We start from the raw sequence: 27,444 nt of genomic DNA on the forward strand, positions 1-27,444 counted from the left end.
ATAAAAAAGGCATTAGTAAATACTTGACGTTTGTGTTTATTGAGAGTATATTTTAAATTTCTGGAAAGACTTAATAACAGCTAGGGATGTATATTAATTAAATTTTAATTCTTTTTTGTTTTTAATAGTTCAATCTTATAGCATCTTAAAATTAATCTTTGCAATGATTGTGCGATTTTGAAAATTAAATGCATTGTGTTGACCAGCTAGTCTACAAACGTCTTGCGGTTTATTTGCATAATATTACTATTATTATTACACCCTGTTGACACGTCACAACAAATCTGATTAATTTAAAAGAGAGGTGAAAGATACCAGCAGGACATTCAAACTCATAAGTCGAAAATAAATTGACAACGCCATGGTTAAAATCTGATTTGACAACAAATTCCGGATTGAATGGCAATTCAACTAACCTAGAATCAATATACTTGATGACACCAATGCATATTCTTTTTCAGAATATCAGTACGTATGCATGCTATTTGCTATTTCTTGCACAAGAAAACTACGTACATGCATAAACATTGATTTCACTTGTGGAAGGTGATTTTTGTTTGCATTTCTTATCTAAATCTAGGACACGGCAGTAAGAGCTTGACAGGTGATTTTGAAGCATCCTCATAATTGAGGTACTCTGACATCTAGTTTTTTTTAATCTTTTTCTTTCATTTTGAGTGACAATCCTATTATAATCTTGAAATTTTCGAAATACTAAGGATAACCCGAGGAATAGATTACCTTAGCTGTATTTGGCTAAACCTTTCGGAATTTTGGGTCCTCAATACTCCTTAACTTTCTTCTATATTTTGCTCTTTTTTACTTATTTGATTCAAGCGTCACTGGTGAGTCTATTGTAGTCGAAACGCGCGTCTGGCGTACAAAACTTTATTCCTGAACATGTGTCTATGATGAGTTTATTGGCTTTAACCAAATATGAACTTTTTATATATAAATTAGTTCTTTTGAGTGCATGTTCGGGTATTCACAAGACTTATGAAAACAACATATTTTCAAAACTAAGTTTTCCTGTCGAATTTTTGAATTGATTTAAGTTACTTCAGGGAATCCTTAAAATTTGAAATGTTTTATCTGACCAAAATAATTGTCAGTATATAAGAGGTCCTAATGAAGCTGGTGTGTTACTCTCATGAAGTTAGAACAAACTACGAAATATTCTGAAAATTTGTGTCACAGAGTTACACTTCAAATGGAAATTGGACTTTTAATCTCTTTTTACCACCTCTTTCATGAGTTCAAACAGCTTCAATGAGTATAGGAATAATTTAAAGCATCCAGGAAACAAAATATGAAGATATATGAAAGGTAAAATAAACGCATCCAGATTATAAAGTAAACTGAGTGCTGAACTTAATATCTGAATTCGTCTGTGCAATTTGCTTTAGACATCCGGTTTGCAGAAATTGACAAGTGCAATAGGATTAGGTCTTTGTACATAAAACACGGAGAAAAAATTATGTACACTCCCAATTAATAAATAAAATAGTCGAGCCTTAAAGGTAATTTCAAGTGGTAGCTGTATACAATTTTCTTCTATTTACAACTATAGTCTAACAGTGATTTTAATTGACTTGTGCAAGAATCTACACACAATAACATATTTTCAATAAAGATATTTTAATATCCATTACCTTATTCCATTAACCGTCAATTATTTCAAAACAAAAGCAATAAAAAAAATAAATTCAGCAAAAAATATTTGGTGACCAGTCAGCAGTCTCGGGTTCACGTGTTGCTTTTCTTTTTTTTAAAGAAAGCAACTTGTTTTTTATTATGTACTTTGTCTTGAGAGGAATTATAGTTATCTCGTACCATTGCAAACTCGTACCAATGTCAACTCGTACCACTAAAAACTCGTACCAACTTATCTAAATGCATTCAAATGGTGTTTAATGATGAATAAGATATTTAAATTTCACTCAATACCTCACAAGTCAGTGAAAAGTATATAATTTGAAATCACAATGACCAATTTGTAGCTGATTTTTCCTTGGCTAATTGGATAAAGAAAACTATAGCCGGTTGGCTTTGTTGTCTCCATTGAACAGTTACATTATTAAACTTTTACTGACACCTATTTGATTTAATTTTTAATCATTACAAATTAGTAACATTGAATAGATTTTGGTATTTACAATTGTTTCTAAAACGAAAGGAGTAGGCCCGCTAAGACCCCTTTTTGGTCCCAAAATATAGCATTTAAAAAAAATGTTAAAAATGTAAACTGTTAGCTATTTATTGGAAAGAAGAATACTTTTGTTACATAAATATGGGCTGTTTTTGACAACACAATGCACATGCATCAGGTACTAGCATCATTAATTCATGCAAAATTACTGAAATCTATCTTCACAATTTTAGCATTTGTGCTTATTTTTAGACGGTTTTTGTCTAAAATGGAAGTGGCCGCACTTGTGTTCAGTCTTAATATTTAAATATATGTTGTATTTGATGATGATACATAACATATATAAAGGTTGAGACTGAACACGAATGCGGCCACTTCCATTTTAGACAAAAACCATCTGAAAAGTGACGTTTTGTAGCATATTTGATAGACTTTTCATATGTAAGCTTGAACTTGGGCGTCTTTAATGACCAAATCAGTTCAAATCTTTTATATAAACTAATTGAATCGACTGACGAAGACACTTAAGTGTTTAAAAAATGTCAAAAATCTTTCATCAGATGTACTTCAAATTTTAGGCCAAAATAAGCCCTTACAGAACCTTCTCCTTTATTTATTTAGAGAATTTATTTATCTTGTTTTGAAAAGTTTAAAATTGTTTATGACCAATATTTAGAAAGTATGAAATTTATTTATAAACAATATTCAGCACTAAATGTGGTATAACGATTGTGCAAGACTCTCATGGGTAGTCAAGATCGTTACAAACCACCCTCATCGTTGATCAACTAGTAAACCATGAAAGACCTTCATGGGTACATGAGGTCTATACAACCCTTCCACCTCGTCATAGATATTGGACGTTGTAAGATGACGGAATTACATAATAGATATAAAACTTTTCTTCGCATAGCATTAAAGTGTGGAAAAAGTAAAATAACAAAAATACCGAACTCCGAGGAAAATTCTAAACGGAAAGTCCCTAAGCAGATGACAAAATTAAAAGCTCAAACACACCAAACGAATCAATATATTCTCAAACAGTTAACTGGCACTATTGTTACAATAGATATAAAACATATAACTAAAGCACTAATTCCAAATGTCTGAGCACTATCTATGTTCACTGGTTGTTGCCTACTGTTGGTTCTGTTGTTGGTGCAGGGCCATTTAAACGCAGTCTGTTTTAGTAGTTCTGCAGTTGTGATAGTCTGAGCTGAGTACTTTGCCCACAAGGTGAATATCTTTCCATGAACAGCACGGACCTTCTTGCGTTGGCACAAAAAAATCATTCTTATACAGGTAAAAACGATGATTTACTTATATTTTTAACCTATAATATGAAATCAAACATACATAGAAAAGTTCAATTGCACAAGGCACAGTCGCTTGAATTTATATATACCACTATTTTTAAAAAAAAAAATTCCATATTTTTATCACTAAAATTCAAGCGACTGTGCACAAGCTCGCTATCTATTTATATTTATGTTTATGTTGTAATATAAGCATTTATTTTTAATTTTAATTTTTGACATTCATTTTTGTCGAGCCTGCGACTTTTGTCGCAAAAGCGAGACATAGCGATCCTACATTCCGTCGTCGGCGGCGGCGGCGTCCACAAATATTCACTCTGTGGTTAAAGTTTTATGAAATTTTAATAACTTTCTTAAACTATCCTGGATTTCTACCAAACTTGGACAGAAGATTGTTTATGATCATAAGATAGTATCCAGAAGTAAATTTTGTAACAAAAAAAATCCTGTTTTTCTGTATTTTACTTATAAATGGACTTAGTTTTTCTGCCAGTTAACATTACATTCACTCTGTGGTTAAAGTTTTTAAAATTTTAACAACTTTCTTAAACTATCCTGGATTTGTACCAAACTTGGACAGAAGCTTGTTTATGATCAAAAGCTAGTATCTAGATGGAAATTTTGTAAAAATATATTTCCTGTTTTTTCGTATATTTCTTTTAAATGGACTTAGTTTTTCTGCTAGTTAACATTACATTCACTCTGTGGTTAAAGTTTTTAAAATTTTAATAAATTTCTTAAACTATCCTGGATTTGTACCAAACTTGGACAGAAGCTTGTTTGTGATCAAAAGCTAGTATCTAAAGGAAATTTTGTAAAAATATATTTCCTGTTTTTCCGTATATTACTTATAAATGGACTTAGTTTTTCTTTCAGTTAACATAACATACAGTCTGTAGTTAAAGTTTTTAAAACATTTATTAGATTCATAAACCATTCTGGATTTTTACCAAACTTGGACAAAAGCTTCTTACAATCAAAAGATAGTATCTATAAGAAAATTTTTAATAATTTTTTCCCCATTTTTGTTGAGCCTGTGACTAGCAGCAAAAGTAGGCGAGACACTGGGTTCCGTGGAACCCTTACGAATTTTTACCTATTACGTCTGTTTGTTTTGCTCACATATTGTTGTCAATATGATGGGATTCTATGCAACTGTCATACAAGTGAGAGGTTTAGCTAGCTATAAAACCAGGTTTAATCCACCGTTTTCTACATAATGCCTGTACCAAGTCAGGAATATGACAGTTGTTATCCATTCGTTTGGTGTGTTTGAGCTTTTGATTTTGCCATTATGGACTTTCAGTTTTGAATATTCCTCGGAGTTCGGTATTTTTGTGATTTTACATTTTACTACAAAAAATGTTTACGGTTATTTGACAGTGGTCTGTTGTATTTGGATAAATGTCTTCAATTCTGAAGTTCAGTATGTTTGATAAGAATGTTGAACTGCAGATACAATAATCATTTCTTGAGGGTCCATTGTAACTATGGTAAGTTACTTTCCCTACAGAGTCTCCTAAAGTACGTCCATTTAAAATACGTAACTGGGAGCTAGTACATATTTCTACAGAGACATATAATACTGTATATATTAATTTATATGTCTGTTTTTACATAACTATTTGACTGTACGTAATATGCGCATTCACTATGAGTTAAATTTAGAAATATCAGTCTCAAGTTTTTCAAATATTTTTGTCTCCATACCATTTCTTAATGTATATGGTGGATTATATGGTGATATGTTCAAACTGAAACAAATATAAAGATAACGTTTAAGACCAAAGTAGGTGTGGTCTAATTTAAACCAAAACATGTCATTTATCAACTAATTTCACACTACCTATGATTGTTCTCTTAACAAATACAGCTAAACCCCTCTGTTTTCTACTACATTCAGTCGATCTACAATTAACAAAATATATATCCTTCAAGGTATAAAACATCATTAGAAAAAGAATGAGTTTCTAAAATAAAAATAACAATATCTGCCTAAATGTTATTTCTGAAATTTTGGTCATCTAACTGGCTCATTTTATAACCATTAATATTTTTAAAAAGTCAATGTATCATGTGTATATTCCATCAAATTATAGACACACATTTGGATATTTTAAATGTCATAATTTTTATTTTTTTTAACTTATCTATGGGACCCTTAATCACACAAATGAAAAAAGATAAAATGATGACAGCACATCAGAAGTGGATGACGTGGTATCTGATTTTACTGAATAAATTACTAATATATGAGTCAGTTTGTGAAGAGGAACCGTGAGGATCCTGTACCGGAAAACAACATTAAATATAGATAAAAAGATGTGGTATGAGTGCCAATGTCCAAGTCACAATGTGTAAAATGTTATCATTATAGGTCAACACGGAGCCTTGGCTCACCGAAGGGCCCCAATTCAAAGAAGAAAACAAACGGTCTAATCTATATATAAAAACGAGAAACACTTATGAACCACATCAACAAACGACAACTACTGAACAGCATTAAGTAAGTATTCAGTAAAGTAATAATATATGAACACACTTTAGTAATTACCGAGTCAGGTTACATATACAATATTAGGAAATGGTCAATGTTACATTCAACAACAAAAACTATGCCAGACCTGGAACTATTATAATATATTATGTCCACTGAGGCCATACCGTATACTGGTAAATTCAGTTATAAGACAGACTCATATTTATAAATCAGCACTTCAGAGTTCTGTCTTCTTCCAAATACTGCCCACATTCAACATGATGAATATTCTGTCAGTGTGTTAACATGAACTATCATTGATATGGTCATAACAAGGATTTGTATAATAGTGGGTCTCACCAGAGACATATATGTCTCTGGTCTCACTATACAAATCCTTGGTCATAATTATAAATCAACTGTTTACAAAACTTTTAATTTTTCGAAATACAAAGGATTTTCGATCCCAGGAATAGATTACCTTAGCTGTATTTGGCAAAACTTTTAGCTGAAACAGAGACATATATACGCATATATATATATGTCTCTGGCTGAAATTTGGGTCTTCGATGCTCTTCATCTTCGTGCTTTATTTGGCCCTTTTTAACTATTTTGATTCGAGCGTCACTGATGTGTCTTCTGTAGACGAAACGCGAGACTGACGTACAAAATTTCAATCATGGTATATTTAATGAGTTTGTTTACGCACTGAGGATCACTGATCATCACTGAGTGCTGAAATTTTTCAGATACAAACCCGGAAGAAAAAATCTTTTCGGTTATTGACTTCACTATTACTACAGCCGGAAATGTAAACAACTTGTTTTTGTTTGCGTGATTTTGATTAGGAAAACCACAACTGTCAACACCATGAAAGGAAAAGATATTTTAACATGCAAATGTGCGCACAAATATATAATTTTTATCTGAATCTGAATATGGTATGTTGACGTTGATAGGCGGACAATATTCGTAGGTAAATTGGGATACTAAAACCAACTTCTGTATTCAAGTTCTACAGTAAGCTTGCTTAGTTTTTCATAGAAGGATAGTCTAACAAAACTATCTATACATGTAGTAAAAAATGAAAATGGGAAAACAAGTTTAAGGATCACCTGAACTTGGCGATCACATAATCTCATTACGGGTCCCGGTAAAGTGAGAAACGGAACGAAACACAGCGAAACAAAACGAAACGAAAGACGACGAAACGAAACGAAACATGAAAATTGAGAAACGAAACAAAATCTGTATTTTGAGGAACGACATGTAGAAAATATTCCTGACTAGATATGTGCTTAGCCGAAGACACCGAATATTCCATTCAACTTTGAAAAAATTACTCGTCATTTACATTGGTATCTTCGTGCATTAGCTGCAATTAGTCAACTTGTTATGTTAAATGTGAGGCTTAGGTGCATCAGCTATGCTACAGAGCTTCTTGTCACGTTCAACAATGAGGGAACATTGAAATTAGAATAGCTGTTACTGGGGATCGTCTGAAAATTGGCCATTCTTACCTTTGAGACTAGGATTTGTATGTACCGCCTACGGTAGTGGGGCATAATCTTTTCTGGTCTGTGCTGCCGTCAGTCCGTCCGTCCGTCCAATACTAGGTTTATTCTGTTTGTAAATAAGATAGATTAAATTACAATGGAGTTGTGTTCATGTCAACTTGAAACTATACACATGTTCATTATGACATGTTCTTTTTGAAATGTATGCCAAATTAGGAATTTGAACCATAATTTGCGATTCAATGAACATGAAAATTTGATATTTTAAGCGAGTCATACTGTCCTATGGATACTTAACACATGACATGAGTAAAATCTCTTTGTTCTTACTGCGCTATAATCTGGATAATGCACAGCAAAGGTGTGCATTTACTACCTATAATATACTGCACATATATAGTCAGCTATAAAAGGCCCCGAAATGATGTACAAATGTAAAACAATTCAAACGAGAAAACTAACAGCCTAATTTATATACAAAAAATGAACGAAAAACAAATATGTAACACTTTAACAATTGACAACCACTGAATTACAGGCTCCTGACTTGGGACAGGCACATTCATACAGAATGTGGCGGGGTTAAACATGTTAGCTGGATCCCAACCTCCCCCTAACCAGGGACAGTGGTGTAACAGTACAACATAAGAACGTACTATAAAAATCAGTTGAAAAAGGCTTAACTCATCAGATGGATACAAATAACATACATCTAACAAAAACACAGAGTGGACGTGGACGGGTACTTGTATATCCCAACAACAAAAAGACACTAAGTACTGATCTGAGAGTACTTGAAGTTACTGACAGCTAGTTCAAAGCCACTAATATAACAAGTAATAAAAAAATTATGCATCTAAGACTAAATTATCAAAAACATCACAACTGACACGGGCATATTGAATGAGTTGTGAAGTTCAAACACCATAAGATGGTGCCAATGGAAAAATAACAATCGGGAATGAAAAATCGTCCCTTTTGTCATAAATTTCGACAGTATATTTAGAAAATTCTTGATTTTTAACGAAAAAATATCATCAAGATAAAGGTAAGTGTTGTTGAAATTATCAGTTAAATGCAATTTTGATGGGTCTTTACTTAGTGTGGTCATAAACTATGATTCATAACAGTACAAAAACAAGTCTGCTATTAAAGGGGCGCAATTAGTGCCCATTGGAATACCTACAACCAGTCGATAAACTTTGTTGCCAAAACGTACATAAATATTATCAAGGGGAAATTAACAGCTTCAATCATCTCATCCCACCTCCAGTAAGTATATCTAGCATATTTACCGTTCACATTAGAGAAGAAGGCTTTAAATGAATTGCAGCAAATATATTTGCATTCAGATTTACCAAACGACCATTTAATTAAATGAGAAAACTTTTGTTTGACAAGATTGTGTGGAGTTGTAGTGTAAAGAGTAGAAAATTCGCATTCAGATCTACCAAACGACCATTTAATTAGAGTAGAAAAGTCAAAACTGTCAACAGAATCCAAAAGACCATCAAAAACATCTAATTTATTTAAATCATCCAATTTTTTTCACTCCAAAATAGACGATTTTATGCTAAAACATGATATGTTTTCCACTCAAAGGGTGTATAATATTTTGTGTACAATGTACATCTGAAATTAGTGTTTCCCTGTCAAACCAGATAATAATAATTTTTTTTGTAATTTCTGCCGAAAAAGAAATGTATTTTAGAATATCCAAATAAATAAAATCTGATTTGGATTATAGTTTCGTGCTCAATGGAATTAATTACGACTATTTAGATATGTATGCCTTTTAAGTTTTGGGATCGAATTTAATGAGGAACATATTCAAGTTTGTATCAAAGCAGGTTTGGGGGATAAGCTACAGATCAATCAGATTTTGTTTAGAAGCGACATGTCTTTAAAATTGATACAGTAAAGGGAGGGGAAGTTAAGGATTGAAAAGTGTAACATTATTTTCTGTTTACATATTAATATTTTTAATTTAGGTACATCTCCACATGGGAAGGTCGACTATTCATATGTATTATATATTGATAGAAACAAGTGTCTGTGTACATCTCTCTTTGGTTCGATTCATCTTCCTAGAATTATTGAGGGAAAGAAAGACAATTAATCCATACACAATAACCAGTTTAGTTATGATTTTTCATGCACCGATTCAAAAGTACACTCAACGGAACTAAAACTGTATGAAATGTAGGTTACACGTCAATAAGACAGCAACCAAACGACAAGAACAAACTAAGGACATCTAGAAAGCAACAGTATAATTTTAACAATAGAAAGGTGTATACACAATATGTCCATTTCTAATTCGTCACTATAACATATTCTAGTTTGTATTCGTTTCTTCTTTGATTTTAAGTTTCAAAGATTTTTTATTATGGCAGTCCATGACCATGATGACATTCTTCTTTCATTTTGTTGCAAATCAGGCAAGACATAATCTCGTTTAATACAAGTTCAATTCATATTAACCTTTTAAACTACTTACAACAGGTACCATCGACTTCAACTGTATGGAGATGCCGTATGTACTTCGTAGCTTATCTTGTGAAAATGTGGTAGATACTATACCTAGTAACACGCGTCTGTCAAGATAAATGCCGAAAAACAAAACACAATATTCGGTACCGTAAGTTTAAAAAAGAAAGTAGAACATGACGAGTCGAACATACAATATTGTATGAATAAAAGGAGAAAAGTGACTGTGCTCCAGTACCACTTTAGATCACAAGGTCACGATTAAAAATTGCCTTGGGTCACCAGGTCACTTTTAAGCAAACTATTCAGTTCTAAACTGATTTGATTCTCGGTTTAAACATTTTAAAGGTCACATGTACTTTCAAAAGAGACGTCAGGTCGCAACGTGGTCAACCCCCCCTCCCTTTGACGTCCCAGGTCGGACTTGACAATGTTGTAGCCACATATAGGGTGAATGTATCCAACTTGAACATTTGGATCCTACTACCTAAAGTTATGTATGGCAAAGTGTCCATACCATTTACATATCTTGGCTATGGTTATTTCAGTTGGGATACGTACATGTAAGTGTTTCATTCATGAATCAAATACCTTTCTTGGCACAAACTCATAAACAATAAATGATAAAAAACCTATTGCAGATTATTGCATATACAATGATATTAACAGACGTGATCGAATGAAAAGTTATACATACTAATATATCATAATATTATTAATGATAACAATGTGTGGGACTATAAAGCATACATGTAGAAAAATACAAAGCACAATAGAACTGGTATGTAATGGGTTCTTTCTAGTTCGGCAATCAGTGAAGTTAATCCCAGTGTGTAATGTGTGTTCGAATAAACCGTTAATCAATCATTCTCTTTGGATTAAACGAGATCTTTTGTATACATATATAAAAAAAGCAGAGACAGATCCAGACTTTAAGGAAAGAGGGAGGCATAATTGTCCAAAAAGATAAACATACCACCAATGTTGTTTTTTTGACAATTTTTAAGCAAACGATTAGATGATATCAATCAAAAGGGCCCTCTAAACCCACATTGATCTTCGGCTATGTCAGGAAGATTTTCTATAGGTCGTTCCTCAAAATACAGATTTTGTTTCGTTGTGTTTCGTTTCTCAATTTACATGTTTCGTTTCGTTTCGTCGTGTTTCGTTTCATTTCGCTGTGTTTTGTTTCGTTTCGCCATGTTTCGTTTCGTTTCGCTCTGTTTCGTTTCTGTTCCATTTCTCACTTTACTGGAACCCTCTCATTACTGCTGTTAACAATACTGGCATATCCAGAAATCAACGCCACTTTGCTTACAATGTATTTGAATATTATACTAAAGAAATCGGATACGGGTCACGGGGAATTTTATTAAAATGATGGGGAATTTTGAAAAAAAAATGTCTGTTTTAACTTTAATTTAAGTGATAGACTGGTTGCGGGGACAGAAAATAAATATACACAACAATATACACCATTTAAACGAAACATAATGACTGTCGTTGCAAAAATCAAGGTTCCTGAGCTATTTTAAAAATCGAAGCGAGAGGCTTTTAACATTGCAGTATAAAATACAGGCTAAAATGGCTGAAACGTCAAATTTGCAAACTTCGTGTTGAAAATTGGCTAACAAGGTCATTACAAAAACAGGTTGCGGGGATGAAACTTGAAACTTGAATGTCCAAAGAATAAGCAAGTCCAAACCTTGTATGTGTAGTCGTTGAACTCTAGGTTCCCACGTAAAGTTAAAATGCCCCTATTTCAAGAAGAATAAACTCACGAAAACACGAAAAATTCACTAAATTCGCGTTCATTGTTTTGATTTTGACCGCCTGACAACTTTACGGAAATATCAGAGTGATTTTAAACAAGGACTCTGTGACGGGCAACTTATAATATCCGTGTTTTAAAGATTTTAATGATATCAAGCCAGTCCAGTTTAAACTATTATCACGTGGTACAATTCTCATTTACATATTATGAATATTAATTAGCAAAAGTACTACTAATTTCTGGCTATGGTATAAAATTTTATTTCATTATTGTGATTTTTTTAATTCTCAAAAAATACTACAAAATCTCAAAAAACATGTTTAACCCCGCCGCATTTTTGCGCCTGTCCCAAGTCAGGAGCCTCTGACCTTTGTTAGTCTTGTATCATTTTTAATTTTAGATTCTTGTGTATAATTTGGAGTTTAGTATGGCGTCCATTATTACTGAACTAGTATACATATTTGTTTAGGGGCCAGCTGAAGGACGCCTCCGGGTGCGGGAGTTTCTCGCTGCATTGAAGACCCATTGGTGGCCTTCGGCTGTTGTCTGATCTATGGTCGTATAGTATTTAAGATAGAAACTTTAAATTGCAAAAATGATCAGGAAGACATGATCTCTAAATAAGTCATTTGCAGAAATCATCATTTGACTCCTTCATTGTGTTACATTTATACGTGTCGTTGCCCTTTTAGAAATGGATGTTTTTTTACCATTTTTTGTTTTTGCCTATTATCTTGATTACTATAAAAAATACAGGCAGAGAGAAACTTAAAAAAACAAAGATGATCATGTGACTTATAAATCATCCTTATAAGAGTTATCACCCTTAAATGACAAATTTATTTTACTGTTTTTTTCTTAATTTTCCCTTTTATGTTGAAAACTATAATAGATACATGTAGATGGAAACTTTTTAAAAGAAGCAAAACATGATCAGCAAGACAACATCTGCAAATAGGTCAGCTAACATGTCTTGTACATTGATGACTTTATAAGTTGTCGTTTATAGGAGTACATGTAACTCTTATAAAAAGACAACTGACAATTTCAAGTTATTGGCCTTAAATTATAATGTCACAATTTTATCACTTTGTTGTGTTTTGGGTTAAAACTATAGAAGGTAGAGAAAAACTGTAAACAGAAAAATGATGAGCAAAACTGCCAAAACAGATTTAACAAAAAAGAGATTTTAGTTAAGAATTGTATTCTAGTCTAAAAAATTTAATGTTGCAGAATGGCCATTGCACAAGCGTTGACCTATGTGAGCGACACATGCCCTTTAAATTTTCACTCAAATTGGCTTTTTTTTATGTGAGGATAAAATGATGAAAAAAAAATCTGTAATAGCACATGTACAGTATACCATGAAATCAATATGAATCATAAGTAATCAAAAGTAATCATGATTAAAAAATGTACTTCAAAGAAATGTAATCTTAATGATGTAATCAATAACATTAAAATAAGGTTTAATTGTAATGTAATTGATTACATTAAATAAGCAAAGTAAATTTTAAAGGTAGTTGACCCAATCCCTGGTTAAAAAACTGAAAAATCGAAACATTACTAGAATCATGAGAGTTCCTACAGGAGGATGAAAGTGCTAGAGAAATAACGCATACTTTTCTAATTTATTTTTCATTGAATATATTATTCTGTGATTGAGAAAAAATATTCATTCATCTATAACCATATATTTGTAATAGTCTTATTTCTATCATTGTCTTAAACCTGTGACACTTAAGAATCCTATGATTTTATTCATATATTTCTATTGCAGATTATATGAGAGTGTCTAAGTTATAATAACCTTTTAACAGTCGGATAGCATTTTGAGAAGGATTAAAATTTAAAACAATTGTGTCATCAACATGTCTATTAGAAAGTGTTTGTGTGGACTCATTATAGAAGGCAAAGATTTAACAGGTAGTTACAATTAATATAGACAAATACTTTTGTTCCGAGATAGTCCCTTTCACTGGTCTTGATTTCATTTTACAAAAAAGGTCGCATGATAACATAAAAAATCTATATATGCAGTGCTAGAAAATAGAGAATGGAAATGGGGAATGTGACAAAGAGACAACAACCGATCAAAGAGCAGAAAACAGCCCAAGGCCACCAATGGGCTATGATTACTACAGCATCTGCATGAAAAATGGGCAATGTCACCTTACAGTTGGTTTTCATCAGAGTTAGGGGGTCAAGCTAGAACAGCATGGATGACTTTTTTAAGTCAAAATCTTAGTAAACATTACATTTCCTTAATTTGTCCGTGTAAAACACTAGGCATGTGCATATAAAAATGTCACAGACTTTTTCAATCTCCACACAGAAACAACTATCCCGAAACATACATTATATTAATTACTGCTTGAATGTCTTCCATGTTTCAACTATTTTAGATGAATACTAATTATAGTTGACATGTTTTTTGGCTGCATAAGAAGTATTATTTTTCTAAATGTATTTGTTCTTATTTTTATAAATCTTATTTTGTTTTTTTGCTTCAGGAATTTAACCATGAAGGTTTTGTCCTATCAACTTAAATGTTAGTACACATGTTCATTGTTAGCTTAACTGGTAAAATTATATGACAAATTAATATTTATAGCTAAGGTTCCTGATTTCACAGTTCACAGATCATGCCATACATATGGCAGTGCAAGTGGGGCAGCCAATTGCAAGGTCTCCAATGAACACATATTCTAGTTAACCCTAGTTTTGAACTTTTGGTCCATCTTATTATATATATTCATTGCAAACATTATATACTAATCAGTGGAGCAGACGTCTACAGCTCTCCCTGGAATGGGTGGTCCTAAATGACATATATGTGTTTACTGAATTATGACCCTCTTAGTAATTTCTGTAAATGATGAATTACTCAACTGACAGTCAGTCAGTTTGAGAAATATATATAAGGTTCAATTACAATTTTAATGAAGCAATGTTTCTATCTTAAATTAACAGTACCTTTGAAGGAGTCAAACATCAATGCAACAGTCCAGGGATTTATAGCCAATGTAGAAAGTCAGCTGACCTACATCAATGAGACCACTGAAGCATTACAGACTAGTTTTATCTTTCCTTTGGATGACATGTCAGCTGTTTACAAGTTTGAGGCATATGTCAACAAAAAGCACATTATAGCAGAATGTAAAGATAAAGAAGAGGTAACACACTTATAGAAGGCTGTATGCTAATAAATATCTGTTAACAGAAAACAGAATACTTATTAACAACTGTTAACAGAATGCAAAATGGTGATAAACAATTGTTAATACAGAGCAGAATGTAAATAGAAAGTAGAATTTTTTTAAAACAGCTGATAGCACAAAGAAAAATAATTTCCACAACAAATACAGGGAGAATAAAATCATCAAAATGCTGGACCTTTTGATCGACAACATATTTGTTGACTTTGGTGGATTGATGTTTCAGCAGACAGCCGGTATGCCAATGGGTACTTATTGAGCACTTCTACTGGCCCTCTAGTTTTTATACTCATATGAAGCAGAAGTCATACATAATCTTCTTAAAGACAAACAGAAAAAGCATCTTGTAAAGTTCTTTAATTTCACTTTCTTATATATTGATGATATTTTGTCACTCAATAACCCACATTTCAACGAGTGCTTACATCTCATATTTCCCAGTGAATTTGAAATTAAGAATACTACTGAAAAAGAAGGTCTGTTTCATATCTTGATCTTTTTCTTTATATTAACACAGATGGACTTCAAACTAAGAATCTATGACAAACATGATTATTTCAATCTTCCAATTGTCAACTTCCCATTTCTCAGCAGTAATATACCCTCTGTTCTATCATATGGTACTTAACATATTTTAGTTAATAGTGTATGCTTGTACATGTTCACACTATACAGACTTCATTTAAAGGGGTGTGCTCCCTCCACAAAAACTGCTTCTACAGAGTTATGAGGAAGAACAACTGAAATCGACACTAAATAAGTTTACAGTCACCATCACAAATTGGTTGACAAATACAATGTACAGTGTCTTATATAAAAATAAGGAGACGTGGTATGATTGCCAATGAGACAACTATCCACCAAAGTTAAAATGAAATGGATGTAAGCAATTATATGCAACCTTACAGCATTCAACAATGAGAAAAACCCATACTGTATACAGTTGGCTATAAAAGGTCCTGACATGAAAAATATGAAACAATTCAAATGAGAAATTAATGGCCTAATTTATAACAAAACAATTTATGAAAAAACAAATATGACAGACATGAACCAACAACAACCACTGAACTACAGGCTCCTGACTTGGGACAAGCACATAAAGAATGTGGTGGGGTTAAACAAGTTTGTGAGTGCTCATGAGACAACCCACCCCTTACCTGGGACAGTGGTGTAACAGCTCAACATAAAAACAAACTATAAAAATCAGTTGAAAAAGGCTGATCTCATAACATCAATACAAAGAAAAACATCAAACAAAAACACAGACAGGGCTTAATAGAAACAATTCAGATTCTCTCAGTATCTGTTGTTACCTTTATTTGTCTCTTCTGGAATTGATTTACAAGATTTGAACATCAGTAATATACTGTCGTCATAACTGACAAACGTCTATAACTAGAATTGTTGATTTTAGAAAAATATGCCTTTTGTCTACTGTTCAGTAACATTTTATAGGTACACCTAAATACTAATATTTCCTACCAATCAATTTCGATAAAGCAGAATCAAAGTATAAAATTTTTGCACTAGTTTATATCTATAATTCATTGTGATGTCTTAGCTAAAAATGATTACACTTTTAATAATTTTTATAAAAACCATCTTGTTATTAAGATTCATACCTTTGTTTTTTTAGGCTACACGAACATATAAAGAAGCAATATCAAGTGGCCACACTGCCTTGTTTTCTTCTGAGGCGAATACAGCTGGTGATATGTTTGAATGTAAACTTGGCAACTTGCCTGCTGGGGAGAGTGCAGTCTTAACCTTGTCCTATGTTGTTGAATTGTCTGTGGAGCCGGATGGGAAATTGAGATTTATTTTACCAACAGTGCTGAATCCAAGGTATTCACCAGGTAGGTAATTGACTCTTAACAGTACGTATTGTTCATGACAGTTTTTTTTTCTTATTCTCCCTAATCTTTGTTATAACTTATCAGTACGTATTGTACATGAGGGTTTTTTTTTCTTATTCTCCCTAATCTTTGTTATAACTTATCAGTACGTATTGTACATGAGGGTTTCTTTTTCTCATTCTCCCTAATCTTCGTTATAACTTATCAGTACATATTGTACATGAAGGTTTCTTTTTCTCATTCTCCCTAATCTTTGTTATAACTTATCAGTACGTATTGTACATGAGGGTTTCTTTTTCTCATTCTCCCTAATCTTCGTTATAACTTATCAGTACGTATTGTACATGAAGGTTTCTTTTTCTCATTCTCCCTAATCTTTGTTATAACTCATCAGTACGTATTGTACATGAAGGTTTCTTTTTCTCATTCTCACTAATCTTTGTTATAACTTATCAGTACATATTGTACATGAAGGTTTCTTTTTCTCATTCTCCCTAATCTTTGTTATAACTTATCAGTACGTATTGTACATGAAGGTTTCTTTTTCTCATTCTCCCTAATCTTTGTTATAACTTATCAGTACGTATTGTACATGAAGGTTTCTTTTTCTCATTCTCACTAATCTTTGTTATAACTTAAAAGTAAATTTCATGCCATTCACATACTCCTTTTTACATCGCGATGACCATGAGGGCATTCCGATGTATTGTTGCCACAGAGATTTCTACTTACGTAACTTTCGTTTTTGACTGGTAACCGATCTATAAATACGCGGACATTATCGAGTGCAAAATAACATTCCTTATCGCTTGTTATAAATTCTTTTCTTCAATGAATACTCATAAAAATATTTTTTTTAGAACATAAATTAATAATATGAAAATGTTTTGTCGTTAGAAATATATATATATAAGTAAAAAATCATTTATATCTATGCACACGTACAGAAAAAATGTGTTAACGCATGCGGAAGAATATCTCAAGAACGTTTTGCTGGAAAATATGAATGTCGACTCAAATCCAATCTATTAGAAAAATCGAAATTATTACAGAAGAGTGTCCACCGTGCACTTGCACTGCACTATTATTAGAATAGTAGAATAGAATGATATACAAATGGATGAAAATTATATATACATGTAACTGTCATATACAAATATACTATATAACAACAAACCAGAGTATTCTGATTTGTATCACTACAATATAATAGTTATTACAGTGAGGTTGAATTCCCTGTCATTTATTCATCATCCACGCACGAACTTGTCTCAGAAAAAAAATATATCTCTGTACATTAACCTCACTTTCAGGTATAGAGATGTGATTTTTTTTCTGAGACAAGTGCTTGTGACCATCCACAAGAACTTGCGGTCATCCGATGTTCAGTACTTCAGTACTTTGATTTTAAAGTAGCACACAGAGTGGAAGAGCAATGTTTAGTAAGATTTGCGCAAGCACACAGAGTGGAAGAGCAATGTTTAGTAAGATTTGCACAAGTACACAGAGTGGAAGAGCAATGTTTAGTAAGATTTGCGCAAGCACACAGAGTGGAAGAGCAATGTTTAGTAAGATTTGCACAAGTACACAGAGTGGAAGAGCAATGTTTAGTAAGATTTGCACGAGCACACAGAGAGGAAGAGCAATGTTTAGTAAGATTTGCACAAGTACACAGAGTGGAAGAGCAATGTTTAGTAAGATTTGCACAAGTACACAGAGTGGAAGAGCAATGTTTAGTAAGATTTGCACAAGTACACAGAGTGGAAGAGCAATGTTTACTAAGATTTGCACAAGCACACAGCACACAGAGTGGAAGAGCAATGTTTAGTAAGATTTGCACAAGTACACAGAGTGGAAGAGCAATGTTTAGTAAGATTTGCACAAGTACACAGAGTGGAAGAGCAATGTTTAGTAAGATTTGCACAAGCACACAGAGTGGAAGAGCAATGTTTAGTAAGATTTGCACAAGTACACAGAGTGGAAGAGCAATGTTTAGTAAGGTTTGCACAAGCACACAGAGTGGAAGAGCAATGTTTAGTAAGATTTGCACAAGTACACAGAGTGGAAGAGCAATGTTTAGTAAGATTTGCACAAGTACACAGAGTGGAAGAGCAATGTTTAGTAAGGTTTGCACAAGCACACAGAGTGGAAGAGCAATGTTTAGTAAGATTTGCACAAGTACACAGAGTAGAAGAGCAATGTTTAGTAAGATTTGCACAAGTACACAGAGTGGAAGAGCAATGTTTAGTAAGATTTGCACAAGTACACAGAGTGGAAGAGCAATGTTTAGTAAGATTTGCACAAGTACACAGTACACAGAGTGGAAGAGCAATGCTTAGTAAGATTTGCACAAACACACAGAGTAGAAGAGCAATTTTTAGTAAGATTTGCACAAACACACAGAGTAGAAGAGCAATGTTTAGTAAGATTTGCACAAGCACACAGAGTGAAAGAGCAATGTTTTTTGTATTTTTTTACACTTTCCTTATGCAAGTCAATATTTATGTTAAAAGTGTTAACATTCTTATTTCAGAAGTTGGACATGTTATCGAAGCAGGCAGTGAACCTACTGCTAGCCAGGTGGACATAAGAACTCCTTGTAAACTGACTTTCAGTGCTTCCATCTCCGGTTGCTACAATGTGGAATCCATTACCAGTCCTATAGACAAACTAAATGTCAAAATCAGTGAAGATAAATTATCAGCTTCTGTGAGTTAATGACTTAATGTTTATATGAAGTTTTAACTTTTGAGAAATTATTGAAATCACATTTTCCTATAGTTTACGGTAGGTAGCTATAGGGTCCAAAATTTCTATAGAAGACATTACATATTTTTTTTGTAAAAGAAGGATAAATACATTTATCATCCTTCCCTACCGCTATATCAGCTTCCTCAACATATCTGTAAAACTCGTATCCAGTTAGCGCGTGCAAGTGAGGAGACATTATCAAGTGAGCAGGACTTATCAACAAATTCTCCCAACATATTGCCTTGTATTGTAATGGTGATAAGTCACCAAATAAATTCTTTTAATAAAATAAATTACACTTGCAGTACATATTTTACAATGAACCATTTCTTTTTTTCCTATAATTGCTTTACATTCTGAAACGAGATGTTGATAAAATGGTGTCGACGGATGTCTTGATAAGTTCTGCCGGGACTACTTTTTTTCAGAACTGAACTATTTGACCTAATTTGAACTATTGATCTGACCTGTATTGAGATCAATCTATCGATACAAATGTCAACAATGCGGGGGTGGCAGTTTAAATTATTAAAAACATTTATAGTGAACATAAATCTGTCTTTCTCAAAATAACTTCTCCTTTACGAATTACGAAGCAGTCAGCGAGTAGAAATTTTCTTCTTCTGGTGATATGAAATACTACGATCTTTCAATATAATCTTTAATATTTTTTTTTTTTTGTATCATCTTCAAATATTACTCTCATATATGCATTATCATGTACACGAAACATTTTTCTTCCTCTAGTTAATGGGAATATTTTACCCTGCGTATTTTGGCCACAAGGTGTATCCACGGTTTAATATTTTGATGACGTGTGTTGCCTAGTAATAACAGAGACACTCTGGTAATAACAATTCCCGCGAAATTATTGAAAAAGGAAATTTCGATAAAAAACATTGCTTTGAAAGATGATAAAAATGTTATCTGAATGTGGATTGTATAGATATTGAAAAATATCAGTCCCCTTGACAGAATATGAAGCTAAATGGCTCGTTCGCTACGCTCACTCGACATTTAGCTTCATATTCTGGCTCGCGGGCTGATATTTTTCTATATCTACAGATCACCATCCAGATAACATGTACGTACATATGTGCTCTAGATCTAAATTCCATTATAGATAATAAGGAGACAAATCAAAATTGCCTAATAAAAAAATCTAATTGAAATTGGTAAAGTGTTTTGGAGAACACTATTGTGACCACACACTTTCAGAAAATAAAATATTCTAAATTGCGATATTTTTCATGTTTTTGCTTTCGTGATATTTTAGTCGATTTGGTTCCTAAGATAAAAGTGCCGAAAGAAAAACATACTATACTAAAACATGTAAGAAAACAAATGCAAGATTTTTGATAATCATAAGTAAAATATTATGAGCTATGATTTTGAGTTAACAATTTAATTAATGACCACATGTACATTTTGTACCATATAAATGTTTAATTTAATGATTGCACCATCTTCAAGTTCACATAGATTAAAAAGAGCATTAACATACTCCGCACCACCTTTAATATAGAAATAAGAGATGTGGTATGATTGCCAATGAGACAACTATCTCAAAGTTCAAATGAAGAACAATTATAGGCAACTGTACTTCAACAATGAGAAAAAACCCACACAGTTAAGAGTCAGCTTTAAAAGGCCCTAGCATGAAAAATATGAAACAATTCAATTGAGGAAAACTGATGGCCTATTTTATAACAACAAATTACCAAAGTTCGCCTAGATTAAAAAATATATTCAAAAATACATATAAATTAAATTTTCTGTGATAAATTTCAGCGTGTAAAATATCAACCTGTCTATGTTGGGCTTATATTTTGGTAGGTGGATCTGGCAGATATGTTCCAGTTTGATCATGATTTATCAATGGATATTGAGTATGAAAACATCAACAAACCAGAAGTCATTTTAGAGCCAGGAAATTTAGAAAAAGGTATACATATAGATACAGGAAGATACATGGCAGAGACTCATTTCACAAAAAGTCAATTACAATTTTATTAGTTGCAAGTTATATTATTTTGGGAAAAAGTCTGCTTAACATGAGACAATTTCTTATACACAACCATGCACAATCATAATGATACCACATACTGTGACAGTTTCATTATTATTAAAAACAAGACAAAAAGATTTTTCTTTGATTTAAAGTTTGCTAAAATCTCTTTAAAATGCAAAAAATAAACAGGAATGTGAAAATCTTCAAAAGACAAATTTTATTTGATTAGCACTTCCCTTACATGTAGAGAGCATATCTGTCAATCTATCAAGGTAGAAGCTGCAAAAATATCAAACATATTTTGATCGACCAATAGTCCTATCTTCTAATTCTTCTTGTATACAGAAGTTAAAATTCTTGCATAAGATCATGTCATCTGTACTGTGGTACCAATATTTTGTAACCAAGAATATCATCCTCTTTCACGGGAAGCACCTGCCTCATATGATATTATTTCTTTAACACTGGTGTAGTCAATAAGGCTTAATACCAAAATACATCAACACTCACAACATAATAATTGATAACTGAAAATGAACTTTGAATCGTTTTTCTGCTTGTAGATGGCTTACTGAAAGAAGATCTTTTAATGGTCAACTTCTATCCTGATATTAAGCAAGGGACACACACAGAAGATAGCAAGAGAGAATTCATTTTTGTTATAGACAGATCTGGTGGGTTTTTATGTTACATTCAGTGATACATATACTATACAGTTTTACATGTATTTAAGACATGGAAATCTACAGCATAAAAGCTTTCAGTAGTGTGCATATGAATAATGTTTAGTTTGATAGAAGCCCTGTTCAACCTTGAGTTTTGAAAGTATGCATGATTTTAGTATCATCTATTGGGCACAAGTACAGAAAATGTCAAATATTACACTCAGGTTTACTTCGTTTTGTTTTTATTCATGTTGTTGCTGCATTTCTTGTCTAATTAACACTTACGCATCACTTCATATTGATACAATAAATTGTGTTTCTTATAGTATTTGACTTGAAACTATTTGATGTTCATTACTTAGGGACTGGTGACTTAATTTTTCCATGATCCTTAGACATAAAGATTAGAAAAGAAATACACATGAAGCATATGTTATCTTATTCTACTGAAACAATGGAGCTTAAAGCTTATTGTCTCATTTGAATACGACTTAAAGAAACCTGAAAAATTAGATTAATAGACCTGATACGTCATGATATAGCCAAGATTGCTGAAAGTGGCATCAAACACAAACAAATAACAATGTAACAGGACTCAATAAAAATTCAAATGACAGGTTATTTTGAATTTTTTCAGGCAGTATGGGTGGAAATAGAATAGAAAAGGCCAAAGAGACTTTGTTATTGTTGTTGAAGAGTTTACCTGTTGGTTGTTTGTTTAATGTGGTTTCATTTGGTAATGATCACAGATTTCTGTTCAAAAAGTGAGTTAGTATTACATTATTTATATAGAAATATAAAATTTTAAAGGGAACCTTATTCAAACGTCTGTGATGTGCAGAAAAAATATAATCATATGAAAAAATCTTAGGTATTCAAAGATTAATAAGGTGATCTTATATGTATGTTTTAGGTTGCATACCTTTTTTCACAGTTTATTGATTTTTTAATAACCCAATATAGAAACAAAAGTACTCACAAGACACATTTCTGTTTAATGTAAAATTAACCACAAGTATAAAGAACCTGCCAATATTCAGACATTTTTATTATGTGTCCAAACAAAGTTTCGCTAATCCTTACTAGTCTGTGGCATTGGAATAGTGGCTTAAAGTGCAGACTGACTCTCTCTTTATTCTAGCTTGCAAACTAGCTGTATGTTTTCTTTCCTATCCCAAGTTACCCATAATTGATGGTGTACTGTTATTTTCTTCAATAAATGGGTTTTTTGACTAGTAGTTGGAAAAGATTTTGGTGTAGACTACTAATTAAGGGTACTTATTAATCAGTAATGATAAGGTAATAATATGTTCTATGCTGTTGTATCAGAACATCTCATTTTCAAGTTGATCATTTTGCTCACCTCCTCAGTCATGGTCTGATGATGTTGAAATATTCCAAAATGTTTAACCACAAAGATCAATTAATCCACAGTGTATTATATTTTCTTTTATTGTAGAAGTGAAATATACACTGAAAAAACATTACAGAAAGCTCTTGGTGTTCAGTCCAAAATGGATGCTGATATGGGAGGAACAGAAATATAAGAGCCTCTTAAAAATATTTACAGTGGAAGCTGTAAGCATGGCTACCCACGACAGGTAATTGAAACAAAGAGTATTTTACGATGTGCAAAAATGTTTGTTACTGTGACTTGATTGTAAATGTTGCTCTCCATCTACTGCAATTAATTCAAAATTCTGACCAAATTGCAATTTGTTATATAAACCCAAACCGTTCAACTGGTCAGAAATTTGAACAAACTGCTGTAGAAAACCACAGTCAAGTCGTGAAAGTGCAAGGTGATAAAATAAAGCATACTTACAATCCTATAGACTTTAATTCCACTTCAATGATATTATGAAAAATCAGTCTTACAAGTTTTATACAAATTTTATTGTAATTGTCATGCTAAAGGTTATAGGTAATAATTTTGAATTGCTATAAAAATATCCAAACTAAGCTTTCATACAATTTTTCTTTCGAAAAGTCTTCTATATTTATAAGAATCAGACATCATTTGAATTAAAACATTTTATATTCCGTAAAATATATGTGAAACTACAATACGTTGTTATGAAGTTTCCATTGGAGAAACGAAAGTAAAAATTGTATGAAAGCTTAGCTTGGACATTTTACAGCATTTCAAAACTATAACTTATCACCTTTAGCATGACAATTACAATAAAATTTGTATAAAACTTGTTAGACTGTATTTTCATAATATCATTAATATTAAAGTGGAATTTAAGTCTTTTAAAATTGTAAGTAGGCTTCATTTTAGCACCTTGCACTTTTATGACTTGACTGTGGTTTTCTACAGCAGTTTGTTCAAATTTCTAACCAGTTGAACAGTTTGGTTTTATAAAACAAATTGCAATTTGGTCAGAATTTTGAATTTATTGCAATAGGTGGAGAGCAACACTTACAGTCAAGTCACAGTAAGTGTTATTTTTTTCCTTAGATTGAAGAATTTGCCATATATTTACAAGCTAGTAGCATCTGTGTCCCATGCACACATTCTTTATGTATTTTGATTTTCATTTTTTGCTTAAAGTGCTTATGAAAGAGATGTTTTGGAAATATTGATGGTTCTCTATCTAATGATTTATATTTTAGAAACGTGTTATGATGGGACTCAAAATTGAATGTCTTCAAAATATATACATGTATATATTTTGTTATTAAATTCTGCAAGCCTCATCATAATGCAACAACAAATTCCATTATTTTTCAAACTATTTAGTGTAACTTCGAACATATCTAAATCCAAGCAAAAGTTAAGTAATGAGAATTTTGTATTCATCAATATCTATGAGATCACTGCAACACATTCATGTTTGTATTTCAGATATTTTTGTTGACAGACGGTGAAGTGAGTAACACATCTGAAGTTATTTCATTAGTCAGCAGTCATAAGAAAAATACAAGGTAAATTTAATTAAAAAAAAATGTTAGAATTGTCCATTGTTAGAATTGAGCTCTGCCATACATAATAATTAGTGTTGTCAACGGTTAATTGGTTAACTGGTTAATCGTTGAAAGGACAGAATATAATTAAAAACCAAAATCATTAATCGATAAATCAGACCTTTTTTCAATTTTAATAGTTTTGATATAAATGTATAATAAAATCATAAAACAAAATCAATACAAATATTTTAACATGATCATCATGGTACTTAATGATCCAATTATCCAGTACATTTTTTATACGCCCGTCAAAATTTTGACGGGACGTATTATGGTATACAAATGTCGTCTGTCTGTCTGTCTGTCCGGCGTAAACATATTGCACCGTAACTTGAGAACGACATATCCAAGTTTCATGAAACTTAAAATAGTTGTTTCTTATGATGGTCAAACGATCTGTATACTTTTTGGTGAAAATAAGATTAAAACTTTTGAGTTACGGGACTTAGTAACTAAAACAGGTGTGTGTTTTTTTTCACATGTCGCACCGTATCTCAAAAACAATTTATGATTATTGCTTAAAACTTTACACACTTCTTAGTTATATTAATCTTAAGATCTGTATACTTTTTGGTGATGATTCAAAATTTTATTTTTGAGTTATTGAGTATTTTGTAAAAAAAAAAGGGGGAGGGTTTTTTCATACTTCCCACACAGCCAAAAGAACACACACTTTGTCAAGTGTCTTACTGCAGGTTGGATAAGACCAAACAGTGACCATATTTCTTCACCCCAGTCACCCTTAGGGTACATTTTCTTTTAACGTTAACTTCCATACTGGTTAACTGGTTACTTGGTCGAAAGATTATCTGAGTAACCAGTTAGTTGAAAATGATCACTTTGACAACACTAATAATTATACAACATTTTGAATTTCTATAAGGGGCATATCTTGGTTTCAATCATCAACAAAAATACAACAAATGATTAGAGACATTGTTCAATGAAGATTGACAATGGCCTGTGCTAGAAAAATGCTTTCTTAAACAATTAGTTCAAAATGAACAATAGAATCACTGTATTTTGCATTAGAAGCATTGAGGAAAAGAGTCTATGTGATATTGGGAATCAAAATTATTTTTTATTTCAACACCGACTTAGGGTAATGTTTATCGATTATATATACCCAAAGTGAAGTTTACATTATATTTAGTGAGATGTATAAAAGATATTTCCTTTGTACAGAGTTTTTACATTTGGTATTGGAGATGGAGTTTCCACTAGCTTGATAAAGAATGTAGCAAAAGCTAGCAGAGGAAAAGCAGTTTTTATTAAGGATAAAGATAACATGAAAGCAAAGGTAAAGTTACCTAGTTATTAGCTCACCTTGGCAGTGGTAGTACATTTTGTTTTAAACTAAGCAGTTTAGGGTTTGACTCACTTAGTAAGAGGAAAACCTCCCTTTATATTGCCATTTTATGGTTTTTAATTATATATGTTATAGGGCATGATGATATAGAAAAATCCACAGGTAAAATATAGGTTTATGTTTAAGTATTAGAGAAAATAAAGGCTCACAATTTGGATTATTATACCACACACAACTGTGCGTCGGGTATAATGTTTTTGACCCATCTGTCCGTCGCTCTGTCCTTCTGTCAGTCCTGTTCTTGCCATCACAAATCCTTTGAAACCACACAACAGAATTTCATTAAGCTTTGTAGATACATTTGTAATGATGACATACTATGTAGATTAGCAAATCGACAGGAAACTATAATTCAATTTATGAGTCTTTGGATGTAGGAATCTGGTGAGATTTTTTTTTACCAAATTACAATGTGATGGGGGCATGGGGTATGTGAGCATACTCTCAAAGGTTTAATTGCAAAAAATTAGATTAAATGGCAATTTTGTAATTTTGTATAGTCAAGTAATGTAGATTTTAAAGCATCAAGACATTCCTATTTAGGAAAACAATATTTAATTAACAGTTTCACTTCAAAAACCTGATTTTGAATAACATTCCAGGTTTTGATATTGTCTGTTTTGTATAATAAGTTATTTAGTTGGCTTTCTTTTGTATTTTGATCTAAATGATGAAATGTGTCACACCATGCTTATTTTAAAGAAAACTATCAATATATTCATAAAAAAATGTCCTTCAAGACATAACCAGAAAAAAATATTACCTTTAGAAAGGTAACATGATGTTATTGGTCCTCCCAAAGATATAGGTCTGATATTCCACTATGTAGTCCAATCATTTCTATTGAACTTTTTATTTCATATATATTTTTAA

At 32.1% G+C, this 27,444-nt stretch overlaps 1 protein-coding gene across 5 annotated transcripts in view; it reads left to right on the plus strand.

Annotated features, from left to right (window-relative positions):
• Positions 1–6,741: 6,741 nt before the first annotated feature.
• Positions 6,742–27,444, plus strand: part of LOC127735724 (von Willebrand factor A domain-containing protein 5A-like) — a 43,265-nt gene continuing 22,562 nt past the window's right edge. For 2 of the 5 annotated variants that reach the window (XM_052246004.1, XM_052246005.1), the window contains exons 1-11: positions 6,754–6,920; positions 13,506–13,651; positions 14,699–14,901; positions 16,583–16,802; positions 19,336–19,511; positions 21,390–21,498; positions 22,128–22,238; positions 22,867–22,993; positions 23,689–23,830; positions 25,081–25,160; positions 26,388–26,502. In XM_052246004.1, the coding sequence (XP_052101964.1) occupies positions 13,597–13,651; positions 14,699–14,901; positions 16,583–16,802; positions 19,336–19,511; positions 21,390–21,498; positions 22,128–22,238; positions 22,867–22,993; positions 23,689–23,776 (1,089 nt within the window). In that variant the 5' untranslated portion in view covers positions 6,754–6,920; positions 13,506–13,596 and the 3' untranslated portion in view covers positions 23,777–23,830; positions 25,081–25,160; positions 26,388–26,502. Of the gene's footprint in view, positions 6,921–13,505; positions 13,652–14,698; positions 14,902–16,582; positions 16,803–19,335; positions 19,512–21,389; positions 21,499–22,127; positions 22,239–22,866; positions 22,994–23,688; positions 23,831–25,080; positions 25,161–26,387; positions 26,503–27,444 lie in introns of all 5 variants that reach the window. The other 3 variants (XM_052246003.1, XM_052246001.1, XM_052246002.1) reach the window with 3 other exon arrangements.

The sequence above is a fragment of the Mytilus californianus genome, unplaced genomic scaffold (assembly GCF_021869535.1).
Source record: "Mytilus californianus isolate M0D057914Y unplaced genomic scaffold, xbMytCali1.0.p SCAF_3, whole genome shotgun sequence".
In the NCBI taxonomy this organism is placed as follows: Eukaryota; Metazoa; Mollusca; class Bivalvia; order Mytilida; family Mytilidae; genus Mytilus; species Mytilus californianus.